We start from the raw sequence: 21,497 nt of genomic DNA on the forward strand, positions 1-21,497 counted from the left end.
AACATCTTTATTTCGTGGATATACAAAGTCAGTTCTGCGACTTCACCGGATTCTGTTTCCCCTTTGTCTGTGCAGTGTGCGTCAATTTAAACCCCACTGGTTTTGAGTCCCCATTAGTTAAAACTAGTGGTTTTTAAACCCCACTAGTTTCTAAGGTATTTTGAGGTTAAAAATAGGCCTAAGGGTCAACGGTTGAAGAAAGGTATATTTGTAAATTGTTTTAAGACTAAAGAAAAAAAGATATGCAGACACATGAAACGCCTATGCCATAGTAAATAAAAAGGGTTGCTGGGCTATAGAATGTTTTTTATTATTATCCCTAAGATTATCACGGTGGTATTATCTAACCCAATATCAAAAGTAATAAAATATAGACGCCTGTTAGATTTTATAATTCCCTTATTAACTTTGGGCCTGCCAGATATTCCTACCTATGCTGTCTGAATATCCTCACCATCCATCTCCCAGGCCCCATCCAAAGCCACCCGTCTTACTCCTTCCTGTTTGGACTACCTTACATCCATAATCCCATAGGTACTTGCTTGTAGTCTTCCTTTGGGCCTTTTCACGCCATGATTGGAGTTCTTTTCCCCAGCCCACGTGATTCCTTCTCCATGCTAACCCATCCTGGAGTCCTTCTTCCTCCTCTCTTCCCATCCGTCTCTGTCTCCTGATTTACTGTCCTCCAGGGCACCTTAGCCATGCCTACCCCATTCTGCCCTACCTGTGGTGTGGAAACAGAGATGCTGGGACATCCCGTGGATGGGCCAACTGAGCCAACCAGCTCACCTGCTTCCCCACTCCATATCTCATCCAAACGTCCACTTCGGGTCTCATGAAACTCTTCTAACAATTCAGTGGTCTCCCGTTTCTGGGGACCCACTTCTGCTAACAGGGACTCTGTTGTCTTTCTCTTAAGCTCTAACAACATATAATTATTTTTAATTAATTAATTAATTCACTTTACATCTCGATCTCAGCCCCCTCCCTCCTCTCCTCGGTGTCCCACCCTCCCTCCACCTTCCTCCATACCAATATCCCTATTTCTCAGAAAAGGAGAGGCATCTCTCCTTACTCACCCACCCCACGTCATCACGTGACACCAGGTCTGAGCTCTTCCTCTTCCCCTGAGCCCTGCCCAGTGGGAGATAAAGGGAAATGAGCCAACAGCAGGAAACAGCAACAGAGCTCATGTCTTGAGTCTGCCCTGGCTCCCCTTCTTAGGAAACCCACATAAGCCCTGAGCTGCCCAGCTGCTACTTCTGTGTAGGGAGCTAGGCCCAGTCTCTGCATGGTCCTTGGTTGGTATGTCAGCCTGCACAAGCCCTCCTGGGCCCTGGTTAGTTGGCTCTGTTGGCTTTCTTGTGGAGCTCCTGGCACCTCTAGATCCTTCTTCCCACTATTTCACAAGATTCCCTAGGCTAGACCCAGTCTGTGGATGCGAGTCTCAGCATCTGTTTCAATCGACTGCTGGATGGACCTCTCAGAGGACAGCTATGCTAGACTCCTATCTTGTTCCCTCTCTTCAGCCACTTCCACAGTCTATCCTATTTCCCCTTCTGGGTGAGATTTAAGCATCCTCCCAAGGGTCCTCAGTGTCATTTATCTTTCTTGGGTCTGTGGATTGCAGAATGTCTATCATGCACTTTTTGGCTAAAAAACACATATAAGTAAGAATATATCATGCATGGCTTTCTGGGTCTGGGTTACCTCACTCAGGATGATCTTTTTTAGTTCCTATAAATTTCATGATTTGTTTATTTTTGAAAGCTTAGTAGCATTCCATTCTGTAAATGTACCACATTTTTTTATTCATTCTGCATTTGAGAGACATATAGGTTGTTTCCATATTCTGGCTATTATCAATAAAGCTGCTATGAACATAGTTGAGCATATATCCTTATGGTATGGTAGAGCATCTTTTGGGTATATGCCCAGGAATAGTATAGCTGGGTCTTGATCTAAAGCTATTCCAAATTTTCTGTGAAAGTTTGTGTTTTCACCAGTAGTTGAGGAGTGTTCCCCTTTCTTCACATCCTCACCAGTATATGCTGTCATTTGAGTTTTTTATCTTAGCCATTCTGATAGGTGTAAGATGGAGTTTCAAAGTTGTTTTGATTTGTATTTCCCTGATGACTAAGAATGTTGAACATCTCTTAAGTGCTTCTAGGCCATCCGAGACATCTCTGTTGAGAATTCTCTGCTTAGCTATGCACCCCATTTTAAATTTGATTATTTGGGGGTTTTTTTGGTGTGTAATTTTTTGATATTAGCCCTTTGTCGGATGTAAGGTTGGTGAAGACCTTTTCTCGGTTTGTAGGCTGCCATTTTGCTCTACTGATAGTGTCCTTTGCCTTACAGGAGGTTAGCAAATGCATACTGTTAGTAAGAATATGTGATATGTGAAATAACAATACAAGTTCAGGAAATATGTATTAACTTATGTTAGCCTTCTTGGCTTAAATAGAAAAAGCCATGGAATGGACATCTATGCTACAAAAATTTATTTATTTTTTTTATCAGTAGTTTGGAATCTAAATTGGCTAGGGTTCATTTCAAAGGTGGGCATTTCTTCTCCAATTATAAGTGACTGTTCTTGTTGTGCATCACATGGCCTTCCCTTTGTCTTTACATGGACTGGAGCTCTCTCTTTCCTACTTATGTGAACTTCCTGTTCCTCCAGTGTCAGTATCCATCTTGTCACAGCAGTTACTCCTGATTGTCCACCTCCACAGCTTCACCGTGCTGACACTGTCTCATGCAAATCTGGGTGACACACGGTTCAGTACACAGAGTAGTCATTAAACTCAGAGAACGTTTTAAAGTGCAGTTTCTGTCAGTAGTAATTACGGTTTTCCGGGTTAATGAAATATCCCATTTTAAAATAAAATGTGAAAACATCTATTTGAGAAAGCAAAGAGAAGAAGCCAAGAGTGTAAATCAGGACATGTTACGAAAGAACCTTTCTTTCTAGCTACTGTGTTGCATCCTCTCCTAACCCCGAGTAAAACAAACTGACTGAGATCAGACAAAACATATGCAGAGAATTGTCTTGTTTGCATCAGTCACAGTTAACAGTGTTGTTTTCCCCTGTTAACCCCGCCATGCTGCCATCTGGTCGGGTATTGATGCATGAACGGGACATGCTCAAGTGGCTTTCTAGGATAGATCCCCCCCACAAAAAAAAAATTCCTTTCACTGGTGGATTCCTCAGAAGGCACTGATTAATCCAATGTTTCCTCCTTGTGTGTCCCTGACAAACCTTCTTTATAAGCTGCACATTTCATTAGAAAATCCCCACTCCTTATATGAGAAGGATACCTTACAAATACACTACCTTTACTATGCAATGAAAGTTACTATCTTGTTAATGAACACAATCTTCATGTACTGTGATGAAAGCATGACTTGACCTATGCAGCTTTCCTTTCCAAATCTCATAACCTAAATTTAAAGATGTGCAATATATATGACCTTAGTATTGAAAACCTCCAAGATCAACAAAAACCAAAGAACTTGTCAAGAAACATTATTACTAAACGCAGAGTGTCTTGGTGGGTATATTGGAACAAAAAAGACATTAAGTAGCCACTAGGAAAAAAAATGAATAAAACTTGGATTCTAGTCAATAGCAATGAATTGCCAAAACATGATTAAATAGGTATGAGTTGCTCTATTGGAGGATATTGTCATGCAAAAAATTTAAGAAAGTCCACATCAGAAGGACTGAAGTAGTTGTCATACATGTGGAAGTGAGGGAGGAAGCTAGGAAATGCATACTTAATAATGGTCCTTTACAAAGAAAAAAATAAACTTTTTTAATGCTTATGACAATAAGAAATTTTAGAATATGGAACAAGTCTTTTAGAAGGTTCTATTCCTATCCTCCCAGTACTAATGAGTGGAAAACTCAAATCCCTTAACCATAATATCACAAAGGAAAGGCTTCTGGGCCCTTGAAAGGGGACAGGCTTGGACTAGTGAGCTGTAGAAAAGACTTACAGCCTACAGGAGCAGAGAAGGGATTGCAGTTGCAAGGCTCCTGGAGTGTTGGCCAGAAGCCTAGAGGCCAAGACCTGTGCTCCTGCAGTCCAGGCTCACTGAGCAAAAACCCAAGACCACCCACAGTGTTTCCTTGCAGCAAAAATTTTATCCTAATGTAACATCTTAGTAAAACAAAGATGCTGATTTGGAATATATAGGAACTCTGGCCTATGTCCTCCACTGTACAATACATAGCTTTTGTTCCAAGGATCAGGAGATAATTTATTCTGAGTCAAATATGAGGGACTGACTTGAAAGCAGCCACACAGGTTTCTCTGATGATCTACCCACCGTAGGAAAGGTCACGCAGACTTTTATAGTCACAACAGAATGACTTAAATGAAGGCTTGTTCCAAGTATATCGGTGGGGAAATCTGGAGAGTGCTAGGTTGCAGCCAAGTGAGGGATCTCTGCTATAGATCTCAAGTTGTATCTATGAGCATTTTAACATTTTATGATGATGGAAGAAAGTAGGTTAGTAAATCAGTCTATTCCAAAAGTTTTATGTCATAATAACAAAGATTTAAGGACAGAATCAGACACTGATAAGAAGTTACTTTTAAAAAAAAAATCTAATGATATCCCAAAATAATTTTGACTATTGGTCTTTAGTATGCCATGCCCTCCCCTCCCTGCACAGTCATAAAATTATAGCCAGTCAACTGTCTGCAAGGTTTTCAGCGTAAGTTGCATCTTTAGGAAAATTCCACTCACACACAGGCTGCTCCAAATGTTTAAAAATGTATTTAAAAGTCACAACAGTTCACAGCTCTTGCCCTGAATAGTTACGTACTGCTGCTTTGTTTCTTCACGTTTGTCTTTGAGGGTAAGTTATTATATCCTATCCGTTGTCAGGTCGGCTTTCACAGAGACTTCTTCATTCAGCCTTAGACTTCTTTCCACACACTGTCTCCAGGGTGCTTTGATTAAGCCAACTCCTAAGTAGACAGGAAACCCACGACAGAATCATGTCATTTTCTTCCTGGTGCAATGAAAAGTTCTAAACCGCAACACTAGCTACTGGGTTTACACGCAAGCGGATGACAGTTCACCTTCTACTTCCCCCACATCCAACCTGGTTTAAACAGGTTACTTCTGACCAGTCATTTAAAAAACAAAAAGGAAGAGAGGAATTCATGATCTAAATTGTTCCTGACATTTACATCATCTAGCTGTTGAATTGCTTGTTTTTTCTTTACACTTACCAGGATCGTGCCCAAAATCTGAATGAGAGGCGAACGACCACCACCACCCTCACGGTCGACGTTCTGGATGGAGACGACCTGGGACCCATGTTTCTGCCCTGCGTTCTTGTGCCAAACACTCGTGACTGCCGCCCTGTCACCTACCAAGCCACCATCCCTGAACTGAGGACTCCGGTAAGTACATTCTAGTCTTTTCTCCTCCATTCGCACCGTTAAGCCTGTCAGAATCCTGTCGGAATCCGTGGTAGACAGTGTGGTTGATAATAACAAAACTTGCTCACAAAGGACTGAAACAAATAGATTTGTATAACACTGCTTTCGTATAATATGTAGATAGTATCACAATGTGTAATTTTATCCTCTACAAAGTGGAAAGGATCTAAAGGATCCATGAACCCTCTGACACTGATTTAAAAAAAAAAAAAGTGTTTCCACCAATAAATTGTAAGAGTGTCCGGTTGTTAGCACATTTGAAAATGTTGGTGATTATGTTTTAAAGAAACTGAAAACCAAAGCATGAATAGACATTTTTCTACTCATAGTTCAGAATTTTAAAACATGCCCATAGAGCTACATAGTCCTGACATTTGAAAGTCATACTTTGGAACATCCCTGAGTGCCAGATACAGACGCTTAAGAGTTTAAGGCACTCCTGTTCATGAAAATGGCACTTGAGACTCAGAAGGACAAGTACTACACATTTCCTTTCAGGTACAGAAACTTCATGGATTTGTGGGTGGATGAACAGACAGACGGACATAAAGAGGGATGGATAGACAGACAGATGGTTGGATGGATGGATGGATGGATGGGAGAATGGGTGGGTGGGCGGTTGGATGGGTGGATATGCAGATAAGTTGACAGATGACTGATTAATTGATCGATGGATAGATTGATGTGTAATAGATGATATGATGACATATCAAAGCAGAAGAAGGGCTGTTTGAGAAAAGAGCACTGCAGGAAATGTGAGAAGAAATGTCAGCAGAAGACAGCAGGGAGTGAATGTGATCAAAGTTCATGATTTAGCATGAAAGTCTGATAAAGAAGTCCACCATTTTATATAACCCATGTACATTAATAAAAACTAAGAAAATAACTAATTGTAATGCAATCACATTAAATAGCATTTTTTCTCAGATGTGTCTGTGTACATGCACTTGTGTGTGTGTGTGTACACACCCCCATGTGTGAGCATGCATACATGTGTGTATTGTTTCACTGAATTCCTGGCAGTCATCTCCCTGAACTCCTCTGAGATTTGTCCAGCACTCTGGGTTCCTAAGATAATCCCCGATGTTATAATACGTTAGGGAAAAAAACTTTGACGTTTTTATCAGTACATGCGAATACAGAAGTTTTGGGTGTTTGGTACTTCTATGAGAATTTAGACACGAGAAGTATTGCTGTTGCGATGATGCATGTTATGTGAAGATAGAGTCTACTCATTCTGAGCTCAGGTGCATTGACGAGGTGTATGGCCACGTAGCAAATTTTTATTAGTTTTCAAAGGCAAAAGGCTAACTAGGCAGACTCGTGTAAACAAAATGAATGTAGACAACTTAATTTTGTGTCTTGTTCTTAAATATTTGAACTTCAGGAAGAAAAGTACTACGAGTGGGAAATAATGGGATTTTTTTGGTAAAGTTTAATGAGAATGATGAAAGCATTTTACTGTTACTTGTTTCTGGATTGGTTAATGCAGCTCCTGAGATACCAACGGGAAGGATTATTGGTATAGGAATAATTACGCACATCAGACTGGATGTGACGGCTATTCAATAGGACGTGGTGTTTTCAGGAAAGATTGAAGCTGCGGTGTAAGCAGCAGTGTACCCTGAGGTTTTATTAAGAGCTGGGGAACAATACTGACTGAGAATCTCATTCTTACACGGTTTGGAGGAGTCAGATAGATGATTACAGTGACTAACAGTAATAGCCAGCGTCTAGTTTGCAGAAGCTCTGAACAAATATTAACCGAGAAAATGTACTCATATCTCTTTCACAGAGGGCCCTATCATTATGCATATTTTGCAGATGAACCTTCTTAAGAGTTTATGTAATTTCCCATGGTACTATGAAGAAGTGAATGTGTGGAGAATATAAAAATTGTGTGATTGTGTTTGTGTGTGTATCTAAAAAGTGAAGGTACATGACCAGAACTAGAGCTGGTACTTCACACGAACATAGAGGAGTCTTGAATTTCCTGCTGTGGCGTGTGTGAGACTGGACAGTGAGTAGTGTTGCATGCTTAATGCGCCTTTGACTCTGCTTCACCTTCTCCTTCACACAATAATTTTCACTCACTGAATATGAGTACCCAAGAGAGATGTAATTTACCTTTAAAAGTTATTGTCTTTTCAAGTTGATAAATCTTTCCTTTTGCTCAGAATTTGCTATTATAGAACAAGAGAGCTGATATCTTAATCAAGAAATCTCTAACACATTAACTCTCTTGAAAGACAGTTTGAGTAGAAACGTTAGAAGGTTCTGGGCACAGCAGATGCTTTCTGGTATAGTAAGAACACAAAGACTTACATGAGCAAGCATCCTTTAGATAGCTTTTAAAACCATGCTTTATGAATCAATGCTACATTAAAATTATAGAATAATTGATCATTGTGTGTCATATTTTTATTTTTAATTTCTGTGAGTGCCTACACATCTGTGTCTGGTGCCTATAGTGATGAGAAGAGGGCCTTGGATCCCAAGGAACTGGAGTTACAGACCGTTGTAAGCCAAATGATATGGGTTCTGGGAACTGAATGCATTTCCTCCAAAGGAGTAGTAATTGCTCTTAACCTCTGAGCCATCATCTCTCCAGCCTCATACTTCATCATTCTCGGAGATTGATTCACTCCTTAATGCTCTCTGAAACACAGAGGAGATCACTTTTACATCCATAACTTTGTATATGGATAGTTAGTAGAGATTATTTGTATTGCCATCCAGGAAAAAATATGCACTATGTTTCCTTCTAAACTCAGTGCCTTCAAATGATAATCCTATAAGGTTTTCTAAAAGCCATAATCTTGTTTTATGAGACATGAAGAAGTGTCTCAGTTTTGCTGCCTGTTACACTGGAACCATGTTTAGGATGTATAACTCAGGTCGCCAGCAGGTTAATTCTGCTTGATGGCTAGTGCTTGCCCAAAGCAAGACAGTGAGTTGAAAAATGACCTTATTAGAGGCGTGGGCATAAACAATCTGTAAAGTAACTTTGACCTTTGCAGTGTCATTTCTGCCACAGTCAAACTTCTTCTTGGTTTAGCTGTAGACAAACATTGCTGGGGGGAGCATCCAAATTTCACTCTAAGAAGACCATAAGAGAAAGGTATTATGTATTCTTGCACATCATCATTTGAATCTACTCTAAAGCACCATGGGTCAAACTGGAGTCCCCTCCCCTCCCCCATCTTTAATCTTCCTTTACATGTCCCGGTAAAAATTTTGGGAAATTTCAATGAATAAGATCTTGCTATTCAGAAGGAGAAAAATCATTGATGTCAACTAAACTGCACGTATTGACTCTAATTACACACCGGCCAACACTTCCTCAAACTGATCCTTTGAATTCCAAAAGTCCCTTTATCTACTTACTCCCGTGTTGATGGAAAAATTTCCCACAGTTATCTCACTGATGTTCTTCATGCTACTATTCTGCACACGGAATTTATCGGCTTAAGAAAATCATTTGAATGTAGTTTTACAAGCATGCTTAGCCCATGAGCTAGGATATAAAAAAAATCAAAACCTGTGCTTTATATTAAATTTTGAATGAGACTATGTTCGGAGATAAACATGCTTTATGAACATAGAAAATGTTTTATGTAATTGAAAACTGTCTTCAACAAAATCAATGTCTGTACAGACACTGAATATGTTGTGTATATCTGGTATCATGACGATCCTAAAGACAGTGGTAATTCATTATCAATTTTATAAATATCTACTGAGCCCTAAAATATGTGAGGCTCTGTGAAAATTACGTAGTTGGGCCAAAAAAATATTTAGGAAAATCTTTACAATTTTTTTAAATAAATTTACTCTTACGTTATCATTCTCTTAAAATTGCTATTATGCCTGTAAAGTCTGCCTTCTATTATCATGAAAAAGATCTCTAAAACTGAGAATCTCAAATTCTTTTCTCGTTATTTGAATCCATTCTGAAGCTCGATGGGTCAAACTGGACTTTGCTCTTACATTCCACACTCGAATTTCTGCAATGTTATGTTTCAGTCTTTTGTATCCTAAATGAAGCATGGACCAAGATACAATGAAGTTTGGCTCATTTGTTCAGAACTGAGCAGTAGCACGCATTTGTTTTGTTGTTGTTGATCAGTAATGTTTTTGTTGAGTAGTTTACCCATAAGTAGATGCTCTGGGTCGCTAGGTTAGTACCTATTTTCCCGTGTACACATCTTTTTAGTTATTGTGCCACATACTTTTCAATATGTGAAAATTAACTGTTTTTAAGGAAAGAAAACCTTTTTTTTTTTTCTCCTCGTTTAAATCTTCAGACAGGTCCTCATAATGCCCAGCCACAAATGTCCCACTAAAATCTTTGTAAAAAAAAAAAAAAAAAAAGTCTAGTTCCCACAGAGCTGTCAAAACGAATTCCTTCAGTTTCTTTATGTTTTCTTCTTCGGGGCCGATATCAGAATGATGGGGTTTTCAGAGATCTCCAATATTTTAAATGCCTTCCCAGACCATACTCTATACAAAGATTCTACAGTTTGGGATCTCAGATCTGTGTCTTTTTTCTGTCCACTTTTTCTTTTCTTTCTCTCAAGGGCTTTGAGTTCATCACCTTAAATATTTGATGGGCTTTATTCATTTCGGGAAAACTTGTTATATTTTTTTCTTATTCTTAAATGTAAAGACATCTAGATTTCTCTGGGTTTTTTAAAAGCATGTTTTTTGCCTTAGTATGGTTTTTAGAAAGACTAAATTAAGGAATACCACGACAGTAAGTTCTGTTTTACTTTAGTCTATCACTACATCTCTGACTCCAGTTCTTGCCTAAGTTTCAGGCTTGGATTTACCACTGTTCTGTAGTTATTGCCCGTCACTCACAGATACCTTACTGATATTTGGCTGTTTAAAGCGTTAAAAAGCTCTAATGTTTGGCACTGTATACACAAAGTATATTCACCAAGTAAGTCACAAAGCGTCTTAGCATTTTTTTCAAGGTAATGCTCTATCTTGTTATTTCCTTTAACACGTCTCTTCTAACCCTTAGAGGCACCTCATCTATAAACACACGCTTTTGATTTGGCCCCGCACTGCTTCACCAGGTTCTTGTCTTTTATATCTTGCACATTGAGCTTACATTTGCTATTCAAAGTTTATTTTGGATAATATAAAATGATGTCTGTCTGAGTATCCCCACCCACCAGTGTTCATCACCTGTTTCATTTTCAGTAGAAGGGAAAGATTGTAAGTTCATATTTTTACTACATTCCAGCTTGAAGCTAGGGACTTCACACAGTAGATAGTGCATTACGTAAGTGTTGATTTTAATTAATTAATTGAGGTGTGAAGAAACTTACACCATACACAAAGCACACTAAATCCATAAAGACAGCTCTCCTACCCTCTCCATCCCATCACAAACAAGCATATGTAAAGAGTTTGTATGCATGTGTCCACATCAATTTAATATAATCATAGGTTATAAAAAACAGCCAAATATATAACATTCATAAATTTTAATGCACTTAAAACCTTTTGAAGTACAAATGCAATGGCAAGCACCAATTTGCCTGTCCACTTTCTAACCAAGGTGTTCTTTAAACAGGCGTCTAATAGTCCCTGTAAAATAAGCCTTTTGCCTGGTTGGCACAGCAAGCCCCGGGTGTCTCAACACAACGCTCATCATGCCTGCTTTCCACTTAAATAATGCCCCAAACACTGAACTGACTCGCTGCTCAGTCTTTAAGACAGTTCTTCTCGATATGTTTCCCATGGAGCTTTTGGGGGTGTTGTACACATGCCGGCAGATGAAACCATCGGGGCTTAGGCTATCCACAGCATAGCTGATAAACATCACATCCAGGTGACAGATGGTATATTTCCTCCAAAGGTCAGCAAATGATCAGAGGCCTCAGATCCTGGCAGTAGAAGCAACAGCTAATCAGCTAGAGTGACAATAACAGAGAGTAAAAACTCAGTCAGCACCATCTCGCCTGTGCAGCTATATAGAGCAGTTCTTCAGGGATGCAGGATCTGTTCTGTTTACCAATGTCAGCTTTATCACAGCTCCACCTCAAGAATAAGAAATTGCAATCTTTGGTAGAAGAGTTAAACTCTGAGGAGGAACTGGTTTTCTGAAGTCTGGAGAAGCATTAAAGTCATGATGCTCTGAGTATCGAGATCAAGAAGAAGAGTTCCAAGTATTAGTCTATATGAATTCTTGATCCATGTTTGTCTATGAAATATGCATCAAAGCAAAAGATGAAAGTTGTGTAAACTGTGTCAGTTGTGTTTAGCTTTTCTTAGCCATGTATTTTGAAATACTCTGATGGTTTTCCAAAGCGGTTTGGAAAGAAATCATAGAGACGTGTTCTGCCGTAATCTAGGACACTTGCTAATAAGTCAATATGAGTAGAAATTCTTGGTAATATTAGGAGCCATGCCTGTATCTGTAGATGTCTCAGCTGGCCATTTCCACAACAAAGAAAATGTCCATCACATGTGATGTTCACAGGTGCCACTAAAGTAGAATTATGTAATAGGACCACTTCCTAGCAAAGGCTTTAACAGTACTGCCTACGGTTCTCATTGTCACTGTCACATGGAATTGCCTGGTATGCTGTTCACTCAGTGACTCATGATAAGAAGGAAGTAATTTAGATTAATGTTTAAATATGTGACTATATCTGATTTAAATTCTGCCTTTGTAAACTGAGTTGAAAGTGTTGATGCTCCCTAATTTGCTCTGATTTGGCATTCCTAATTACTTCAGTATGATTTTAGCCTTTAAAAGGATTCAGTACCTGTGCTCTGTATTTTTTTTTGAAAAGCCAGGTGTGGTTTTGGCAGGCTTGTGTTGAATTAATTATGCAGTATATTATCCCTTTGTGCAGAGGAACAGCTGAGGCAAAATGCCACAAGGTAATAAATGCCCTGAGCCAAAAATATATCAACATGCCACATTCCAAATGTCAGCAGGAGAGCATTCATCCTTATCTGTTCTTTCCTTAATGGAAATACAAAAACAAAGGATTTTAATAGAGTTTTCCAAATTGTCCTGCTGAGTTCCCATTTTGCAAAGATGCCTTGAGGCTTTGGGTTACCATGGATTTGCACTGACCATGTTATTGGGTAGTCTGCCTTTTCATATAGCTGGGAAATGACCCACAATTTACTTCAATTGTAAAGGAACGGGCTAGAAATTATACACATTATGCAGAAACATCTAAACATTATACATGTTGAAAAACTTGGTGGGTACAGCCAACATCAACCTAAATGGAAAGAAACTCAACATATTTCCATTAAAGTCAGGAACATGGCAAGCAAGGTTGCCCCCTCTCTCCATACCTACTCAATATAATACTTGAAGCCTCAGCTAGACAACTGACAGAGACACAGAGAATACAATAGGAAGGGAAGGAGTCAAAGTATCTTTATTTGCATTTAATGTGATTTCACACATAAGTGACCATAAAACTCCACCAGGAAACGCCAACAGCTGATAAACACTTTGTCAAAGTAGCATAATACAAAATTAATTCACAATAAGAAGTAACTTTCCTATATAGAAAACCAAATGAACTGAGAGAGAAATCAGGGAAACAGTACCATTCACAGCAGCCTCAGGAAACATAAAATACCTTTGGAAAACTCTAATCAAGCAAGTGAAAAAAATTTATATTAAACCCGTTTATAAATAGAAGAAGGGAGATCCAAGCACTGGGAGGACAATGTGTCTGCTGAGTAGGACAGCAGTGACTACACAGTGACCAACAGACCAAACTCTGGGACCTAAAACACCAGTGACTGTGTTTCCCAGGTGAGAGGAAACCCCACAGTGTGCGAAGCAATTGGGTTCAGCTCACTTAGCTAAACCCCAGAAGAATTCCTGGTCCCAGCAGGTGCTCGGGTGCCAGCCCAGAGCCACATACCGTTGTGCTCTGATCACAGTCCCAGACTGAACTTTGGGCCCTACAACACCAAAGACTGAGATTTCCAGTTGAGAGAAAACCCCACCGTGAAAGAAGGAATTGGGACTGACCAACTCAGGTCAGCCAGACAATACCCGGAAATAATCCCTTGTATCCTACCAGACCATAATGGACTAAAGCTGGACCTCACTAACAACAGATATAGCAAAAAGCCCACACACACATAGAAACTTACCAACTCTCTACTCAATGACAGCTGGGTCTGAGAAGAAATAAATAAAGAAATTAAAGTCTTCCTAGAATTCACTGAAAATGAAGGCACAACATACCCAAATTTATGAGACACAATGAAAGCAGTGCTAAGAGGAAACTTCATAGCAATAAGTGCCTTCAAAAGAAATTCAAAACATCTCATACAAGCAACTTAATGACTCACCTGAAAGCCCTCGGGGGCAGGGTAGAAAGAAGTAGACACCCCCCCCCAAAAAAAAAATAGATCACTGGAAATAATCAAACTCAGGGCTGAAATCAATAAGCTAAAAAAAAAAAAAAAAAAAAAAAAAGAATAGTTCAAAGAATAAGTGAAACCAAGAGCTGGTTCTTTGAGAAAATCAACAAGATAGACAATCCTTAGCCTAACTAACTAAAAGGCAGAGAGACACTATCCACATCAACAAAATCAGAAATGAAAAAAGGTACATAAAAGACACTGAAAAAAATCCAAGCAATTATTAGGTCTTACTTCAAACGCTTATACATCATAAAATTTGAAAATCTAAATGAAATGGACAATTTTCTTGAATGATTCCACTTATCAAAACTGAATTAAGACCAGATACATAAATTAAATAGTCCTATATTCCCTAAGAAAATAGAAGCTGTCAAAAAAAGCCTCCCATCCAACAAATGCCCAGGGCCAGATGGTTTCAGCACAGAATTCTACCAGACCTTCAAAGAAGAGCTAATATCAATACTCTTCAAACTATTCCACAAAATAGAAATGAAACAGAAGGAACATTACCAAACTCATTCTGTGAAGCCATAGTCACCTTGATACCCAAACCTCACAAAAAAACCAACAAAAATAGAGAACTTCAGACCTATGAACATTGATGCAAAAACACTCAACAAAATACTCTCAAACAAAATCCAAAAAACACATCAAAGTTATCATCCATCATGACCAAGTAGGCTTTATTACAAGTATGCAGGGGTGGTTCAATATATGGAAATCCATCGATGTAATCCATGATATAAACAAACTGAAATAAAAAAGAAAACACACAAGATCATCTCCTTAGATGCTGAAAAAGCATTTGATAAAATCTAGCACTTGTAAGTGTTTAAAGTACTGAAGCGATCAGAGATACAAGGCACTTACCTAAACATAGTAAAGACAATATACAGCAAGCCTATAGCCAACAGCAAACTCAATGGAGAGAAACTTAAATCAGTCCCACTGATATCAGAGACAAGGCAAGGCTGTCCACTCTTTCCATATCTCTTCAACATAGTTTTTGGAGTCCTTGCTAGAACAATAAGACAATTAAAGGAGATCAAGGGGATTCAAATCAGAAAGGAAGATGTCAAAAGATCATCAAAATAGATGATATGACAGAATAGATGAGTGACCCTAAAAATTATACCAGGGAACTCCTACAGCTGATAAACACTTTCAGCAAAGTAACTGCATACAAAATTAACTCAAAAAGTCAGTAGCCCTCCTGTATACAAAAGAGAAAGAAATTAAGAAAACAATACCCTTTATAATAGCCACAAAGGACATAAGTTACCTTGGTGTAACTCTAACCAAACAAGTCAAAGACTTGTATGAAAAAAACTTCATTTCTCTGAAGAAAGAAATAGAAGAAGATATCAGAAAATGGAAAGATCTCCATGCTCATGGCTTCGCAGGATTAACATAGTAAGAAAGGCCATCTTATCAAAAGCAATCTACAGATTCAATGCAATTTCCATCAAATTACCAACACAATTCTTTACAGAACTTGAAAGAAAAATTCTCAACTTCATATGGAATAACAAGAAACCCAGGATAGCTAAAACAATCCTGTACAATAAAAGATCTTCTGGAGGTATCACTGTCCCTGATCTCATTCTGTACTATAGGACAACAATAATAAAAACTGCATGGTACTGGCATAGAAACCAGTTAGTGGATCAATGGAATCCAATAGAAGGCCCTGAAATAAACCCACACACCTACGTACACCTGATTTTCAACAAAGATGCCGAAACCATACAATGGAAAAAGACAGCATCTTCAAGAAATGGTGCTGGTCTAACTGGATATCTACATGTAGAAAAATGCAAATAGATCCATACTTATCATCGTGCACAAAACTAAAGTTCAAGTAGATCAAAGACCTCAACATAAAACCAGACACACTAAAACTATTAGAAGAAAAAATTGGGGAAGAACCTTGAACTCATTGGCACAGGAGACAACTTCCTGAACAGAACACCAACAGCACAGGCTCTAAGATCAATAATCAATAAATAGTATCTCATGAAACTAAAAAGCTTCTGTAAGGCAAAGGATACTGTCGTCAGAACAAAAAGACAGCCTACAGATTGGGAAAAGATCTTCAGCAACCCTACATCTGACCAAGGGCTAATATTCAGAATATATAAAGAACTCAAGAAGTTAAATAACAACAAATGAAGTAATCCAATTAAAAAATGAGGTACGTAGCTAAACAGAGACTTCTCAATAGCGGAATACTGAACGGTAGAGAAAAACTTAAAGAAATGCTCAACATCCTTAGTCATCAGGGAAATGCAAATCAAAACAACCCGGAGATTTTACCTTACACCCATCAAAATGGCTGAGATTAAAAAACTCAAGTGACAACACATACTGAAGAGGATATGAAAAGGGGAACCTTCCTCCATTGCTGCTGGAAATGTAAACTGGTACAACCACTATGGAACAGTATGGAAACCAATCTGGCATTTTTCTCAAACCATTAGGAATGGTGCTAGCTCAAGATCCAGCTATTCCAGTACTAGGCATATATCCAAATTATGCTCAAGTACATGACAAGGACATTTTCTCAACCATGTTCATAGCAGCTTTATTAGTAATAGCCAGAGTCTGTAAACAACACAGGTGTCCCTCAACTGAGGAATGGATACAGAAATTGTGGTACATTTACACAATGGAATACTATTCAGCAATTAAAATCAGGGAAATCATGAGATTTGCGGGCAAATGGTTAGAACTAGAAAAGATAATCGTGAGTGACGTATCTCAGAAGCAGAAAAACACACATGGTGTATACCCACTTATAACTGGATATTAGACATATAATATATGATAATCTTACTAAAACCTGTACATCTAAAGAAGCTAAACAAGAAGAAGGACCCTTGGTAAAATGATCAATTCTCAGTTAGAAAGGCAAATGGGATAGACATCGGAAGATGGATAAAACAGGGAACAGGGCAGGAGCCTCTGAAAGTCTCTACCCTGCAGGGTATTAAAGCAGATGCTGAGACTCATAGGCAAATTTTGGGCAGAGTGCAGGGAATCTTAGGAAAGAAGTGGGAGACAGAAAGACCTGGAGGAGCCAGGAGCTCCACAAGGAGAGCAACAGAACCAAAAAATCGGGCCCAGCAGTCTTTTCTGAGACTAATAATCCAACCAAGGACCATGCATGGACATAACCTAGAACAGCTGCACAGATGTAGCCCATGGCAGCCCAGTCTCCAAGTGTGTCCCTTAGTAAGGGGAACAGGGGCTGTCACTGACATGAACTCAATGGCTGGCTCTTTGATCACCTCCCCCTGAGGTGGGAGCAGTCTTCCCAGGCCACAGAGGAAGATAAAGAAGCCAGTCCTGATGAGACCTGATAGGCTAAGGTCAGATGGAAGGGGAGGAGGCCTCCCCTATTAGTTGACTGGGGGGAGAGTATTGGAGAAGGGGATGAGGCAGGGTGGTACAGCTGCGATACAAAGTGAATAAATAGTAATAAAATAAAAAATAAAGTAAGAAAAAAGAAATAGGAGAAGAGACCAGATGATGTAAAGATCTCCCATGCTCTCGTATCAGTAGAAATAACATAGTAAAAATCATCATGCTTACAAAAGCCAACTACAAATTCAATGCAATCCCATCAAAATTCCAACACAATCCTTTAAAGATCTTAAAAGAAAAAATTTTAGCCCTGTATAAAAATACAAAACAAAACAAAAAACGAACAAAACAAACAAACAAAACATGGCAGTGATAACAATCCTGAATAACGTAAGAGATGTTGGAGACTTCACCATCCCCAATCTCAAATTTTACTACAGAGCTATAGTTATAAAAACAGCATGGTATTGGCATAAAAACAGTCATGTTGGTCAATAGAATCTAGTGGAAGTCCGATGTATAAATCCACATACCCCTAGATACCTAATTTTTGGTAAATAAAACAGAAATGCACACTGGAAATAAGACAACATCTTCAACAAATGGTGGTCTTAAAACTTGATAGCTGAATGTAGAAGAATGCAAATAGGCCCATACTTATTACCCTACACAAAACTCAACTCCAAATGAATCAAAGACCTAAATATAAGACCAGAACTACTAAACCTGATAAGAGACAACTTGGGGAACAGTCTTGAACTCATTGGTACAAGAGAGGACGTTCTGAACAGACTACCAAAAGCACAGGCATTAAGACCAAATATTAATAAATGGGACCTCATGAAACATAAGAGCTTCTGTACATAAAAACAAAAAAACAAAACAAAAAACAAATAAACACCATCATTGGGACAAAGCAGCTGCCTATAGGATGAGAAAATATCTGATAGAGAAATAATTTTCTCAATATATAAATAACTAAACAAGAAAATAAATAACCCAATTAAAAATGGGATGCAGATCTAAATAGCATTGTAAAAAGAGGAGACAGACATTGCTGAGAAGCACTTAAAGATATATTTGTCATTGTTAGTCACCAGGGAAATGGCAATCAAAGCTACTTTGAGGTTTTATCTTACACTAGTCTGAATGAACATGATAAAAAGAAATTAGTGCTCTTACTGACAAGGATATAGAATAAGAGGAGTACTCATTCGTTTCTGGTGATAGCGCAAACTGGGATATCCTCTATGAAAATCACTATGACAGCACCTCAGGAAGGTGGGAATAGATCCACTAAAGATACAGCTGTCTTACTCTTGGGCATATACCCAAAAATCTCTACATCCTACAATCAATACACTTGTTCAACCATTGCTGCACTATTGGAAACAGATTGGATACCTGTCAGTGGATGAATGGATAAAGAAAATGTGGTACACTTACACAATGGAATATGTGTGACTCAGCTGTCAAAAATGAATCACAGGTAAAGGGATGGAGCTAGAACAAAATCATTCTGAATGAAATGTCTCAGACCCAGAGAGACAAATATGCTATCTATTCACTTATAATATTTTGATATTAGCTGTTAAGTCTTCAATCAGCAGGCTACAATCCATATAATCACAGATGTTAGGTATAGAGTAAGGAACTATGGGAAGAATTGGATCAATCTAGGAAGGGCAAATAGAATAGATAGTTATGGATGGGTAGGGATTGTGGACTGGAAGGATCAGACTAAAAGGGGGTTAGTAGAGCTAAAAGTAAGGGCCATTTGAGAGAGTGTATGAAAACCTCATGCAATAGAAACTTCCTAAAATATATACATATCTGAGGGTGATCTCAATGGAATCACCCACTGGAGATGAGCCAGAGGACCAACTGAACATTTCTCATCACCAAATGAGGCTTTCAATGCCATGAATAAGTTCCATCTATTGAAGTTGTTGCCCAAAGGGGCCCCATGGAAATCCCCATAAATCTATTCCATTACTAGTGGTTGCTCTCCACATATTGGTGATAGGTCCTCATTGCTGAAGACAACACCTACATAACTCATTGAACATGGAGAAGTCAAGATGGTATCTACATAGAACCTTCACACCTCCCAACTGGTAGTTCATGGTACTGAAATGTATTCCACATATTACCAAAGGAGAAAGGTAACCACCAGCCCAGCCTTGTCAGCAAAGACCCTGACTGCCTTAGCTATCTCACAAACCATTTCATAAACCTTGATACTGACTTCCACAGTGGCTGTATCAGTTTGTATTCCCATTAGCTACGTATAAATACATATCATTATTTATAGAAATTAATTATTTATTAATATTCCCCTTCCCTCCTCAATTTGGGACCAAATAGCTTTAAAACACCAGGTTAAATATTCCAATGACATCTAATAATGCTAAGAATAAAATCCTAATGTTCAAATAAGGCTTCAGAGACTTAATACCCTGCCAACTGTGGAGTTCTTTTCCAAGTCTCTTTCTCATTTCTTTGGCCTTCTGAGTTTGTTCACATGACCAAGCTGTTATGCTCATTGTGATACAAAACACTTCTGAGTCTCTCCAGTGGTGGATACATTCCCTTCACTCAACTCCATATTTCAGAAATAAAAACCATTCACTAATTTCCTGGAAACCCTTTGTAACATAGATTGTAATGCCAAATTATACCCCAAAAAAATACTGTATTTGTTTTCAGCTTCTGTGGAAAAGTGAATAAAATTTACAGTATCTCTGTTAAAATTTCACTGAGATCTATTTTCATTGTTGCAGTGGTTTAGGGGTGATGTTGATGGTTTAAGGTAAAAATAATATCAATAAGTAATAAAAAAAGACAGCTATTTTTGTCTTCATGAAATAGAACAAAACAAAACCCCAACGTTCTGAATAATCAGAGAATAATTACCACGGGCTTGTATGTACTTATAGTGATAATGTCAAAGAATTGTAATAAACATGCAGACACCTCTAAATCCTCAATGCAAAGTTTGACAGAAAATTTTATCTGAAGACATATGATATGAATATACTACTTCCTAAAGAAATTACTCTTGGGGTGACACTTTCATGTAAGAGGAAAAGCAGGGAAGGAGACATGAGTGGATTGAATAACTCTGCAGGAAGCATCTGAATGTGATTTGAGGGTCGTAAAGATCCAGTTTGCACTTATCAGCATGGCGTACATGCATCAGGCTGCGAGTTATTAAAAACACTGCTATCTCTTCAGAGTACTCATTTCTCAGTCTGTTTGCTTTGCTACGAAGTGCCACAAATAAGCAAGTTCTCAGGTTGAATACTTAGGTTGTAAATACGCCCTGTGTTCATCAGCAGCATTATAACACGGTGTTTAGAGCTGTCATACTCCAGATTGGTAAATCATACTGGGGCTAAAATTATGTTTTCTGTGTACACTGCAAGATGGATAACCAATAAGGCAGGTGTGAAATGACCTTGAGTTACACTGCTCTACATTCAGTCTCTAGTTGCTGTAAAATTGTGCCACATTTCCACACACAGGGGTCTGGAGATTTGAAGATTATATGCAAATAGACAGCAAAAGAGAGTCAAGATGATCACCTGCTTCCAAAATCACTGGGCTCCAATAATTGGCTTGCAAATTAGCTACCTGGGATATGGAATGTTTTTGTAACGATGATGAAGGAAATCACCAGGAACCCATTTATCTGATTTTCAATTTTAAGACTGTGGAAATATATACACATTTCTTTGGAGGGGAGAATATGCTTAGAAATTTATCACTGAATGGCAGAACGGTGTAAGAGTCTCAGCAATTCTGTGAAAAGTAAAGGTCTGGTTTCACAGATGTGCCTGCATGTATCTACCTTGGATCAAGGGTGATACCTTTTTTAAAGACACATGCCTTCAGAGACTTACAGTGCAGAACCCCCCATTCAGTGAACTAAATTTAAACATGAGGATACTTCTTACACTTTCTCTAATGTGAACTGTGATCAAATTGGTAAAAGGAGAAAATGTTCCAAAGCAAAGATTGAGTTCAAAAAGAGGAGTAAGTGTTAACAAGCCTACCGTATGCGAGGTATGCTCTGAGTATAGCATTGTAACAGTCCTTAGTGTGCTTAAACGAGAACAGAACTGCCAAAGTCTGTGTAGGCTTAAAACAATACAAATTTTCATTTCGAGGTCCTTGAGTTTGGAAAGTTTAAGATCAGAGCTTCAGTCGAACATGTGGAAAGTGGGCTGTATCCTCACG

At 38.5% G+C, this 21,497-nt stretch overlaps 1 protein-coding gene across 1 annotated transcript in view; it reads left to right on the top strand.

The window, feature by feature from the left end:
* The window catches only part of Pcdh15 (protocadherin related 15), an 844,567-nt gene that overhangs the window by 466,426 nt on the left and 356,644 nt on the right, over window positions 1-21,497 (top strand). The window contains exon 9 of the mRNA XM_055598939.1: window positions 5,253-5,423. Coding sequence (XP_055454914.1) covers window positions 5,253-5,423 — 171 coding nt within the window. The remainder of the gene's footprint in view (window positions 1-5,252; window positions 5,424-21,497) is intronic.

This window comes from Psammomys obesus, unplaced genomic scaffold, assembly GCF_907164565.1.
Source record: "Psammomys obesus unplaced genomic scaffold, mPsaObe1.curated_primary_1811, whole genome shotgun sequence".
NCBI classification, from domain to species: Eukaryota; Metazoa; Chordata; class Mammalia; order Rodentia; family Muridae; genus Psammomys; species Psammomys obesus.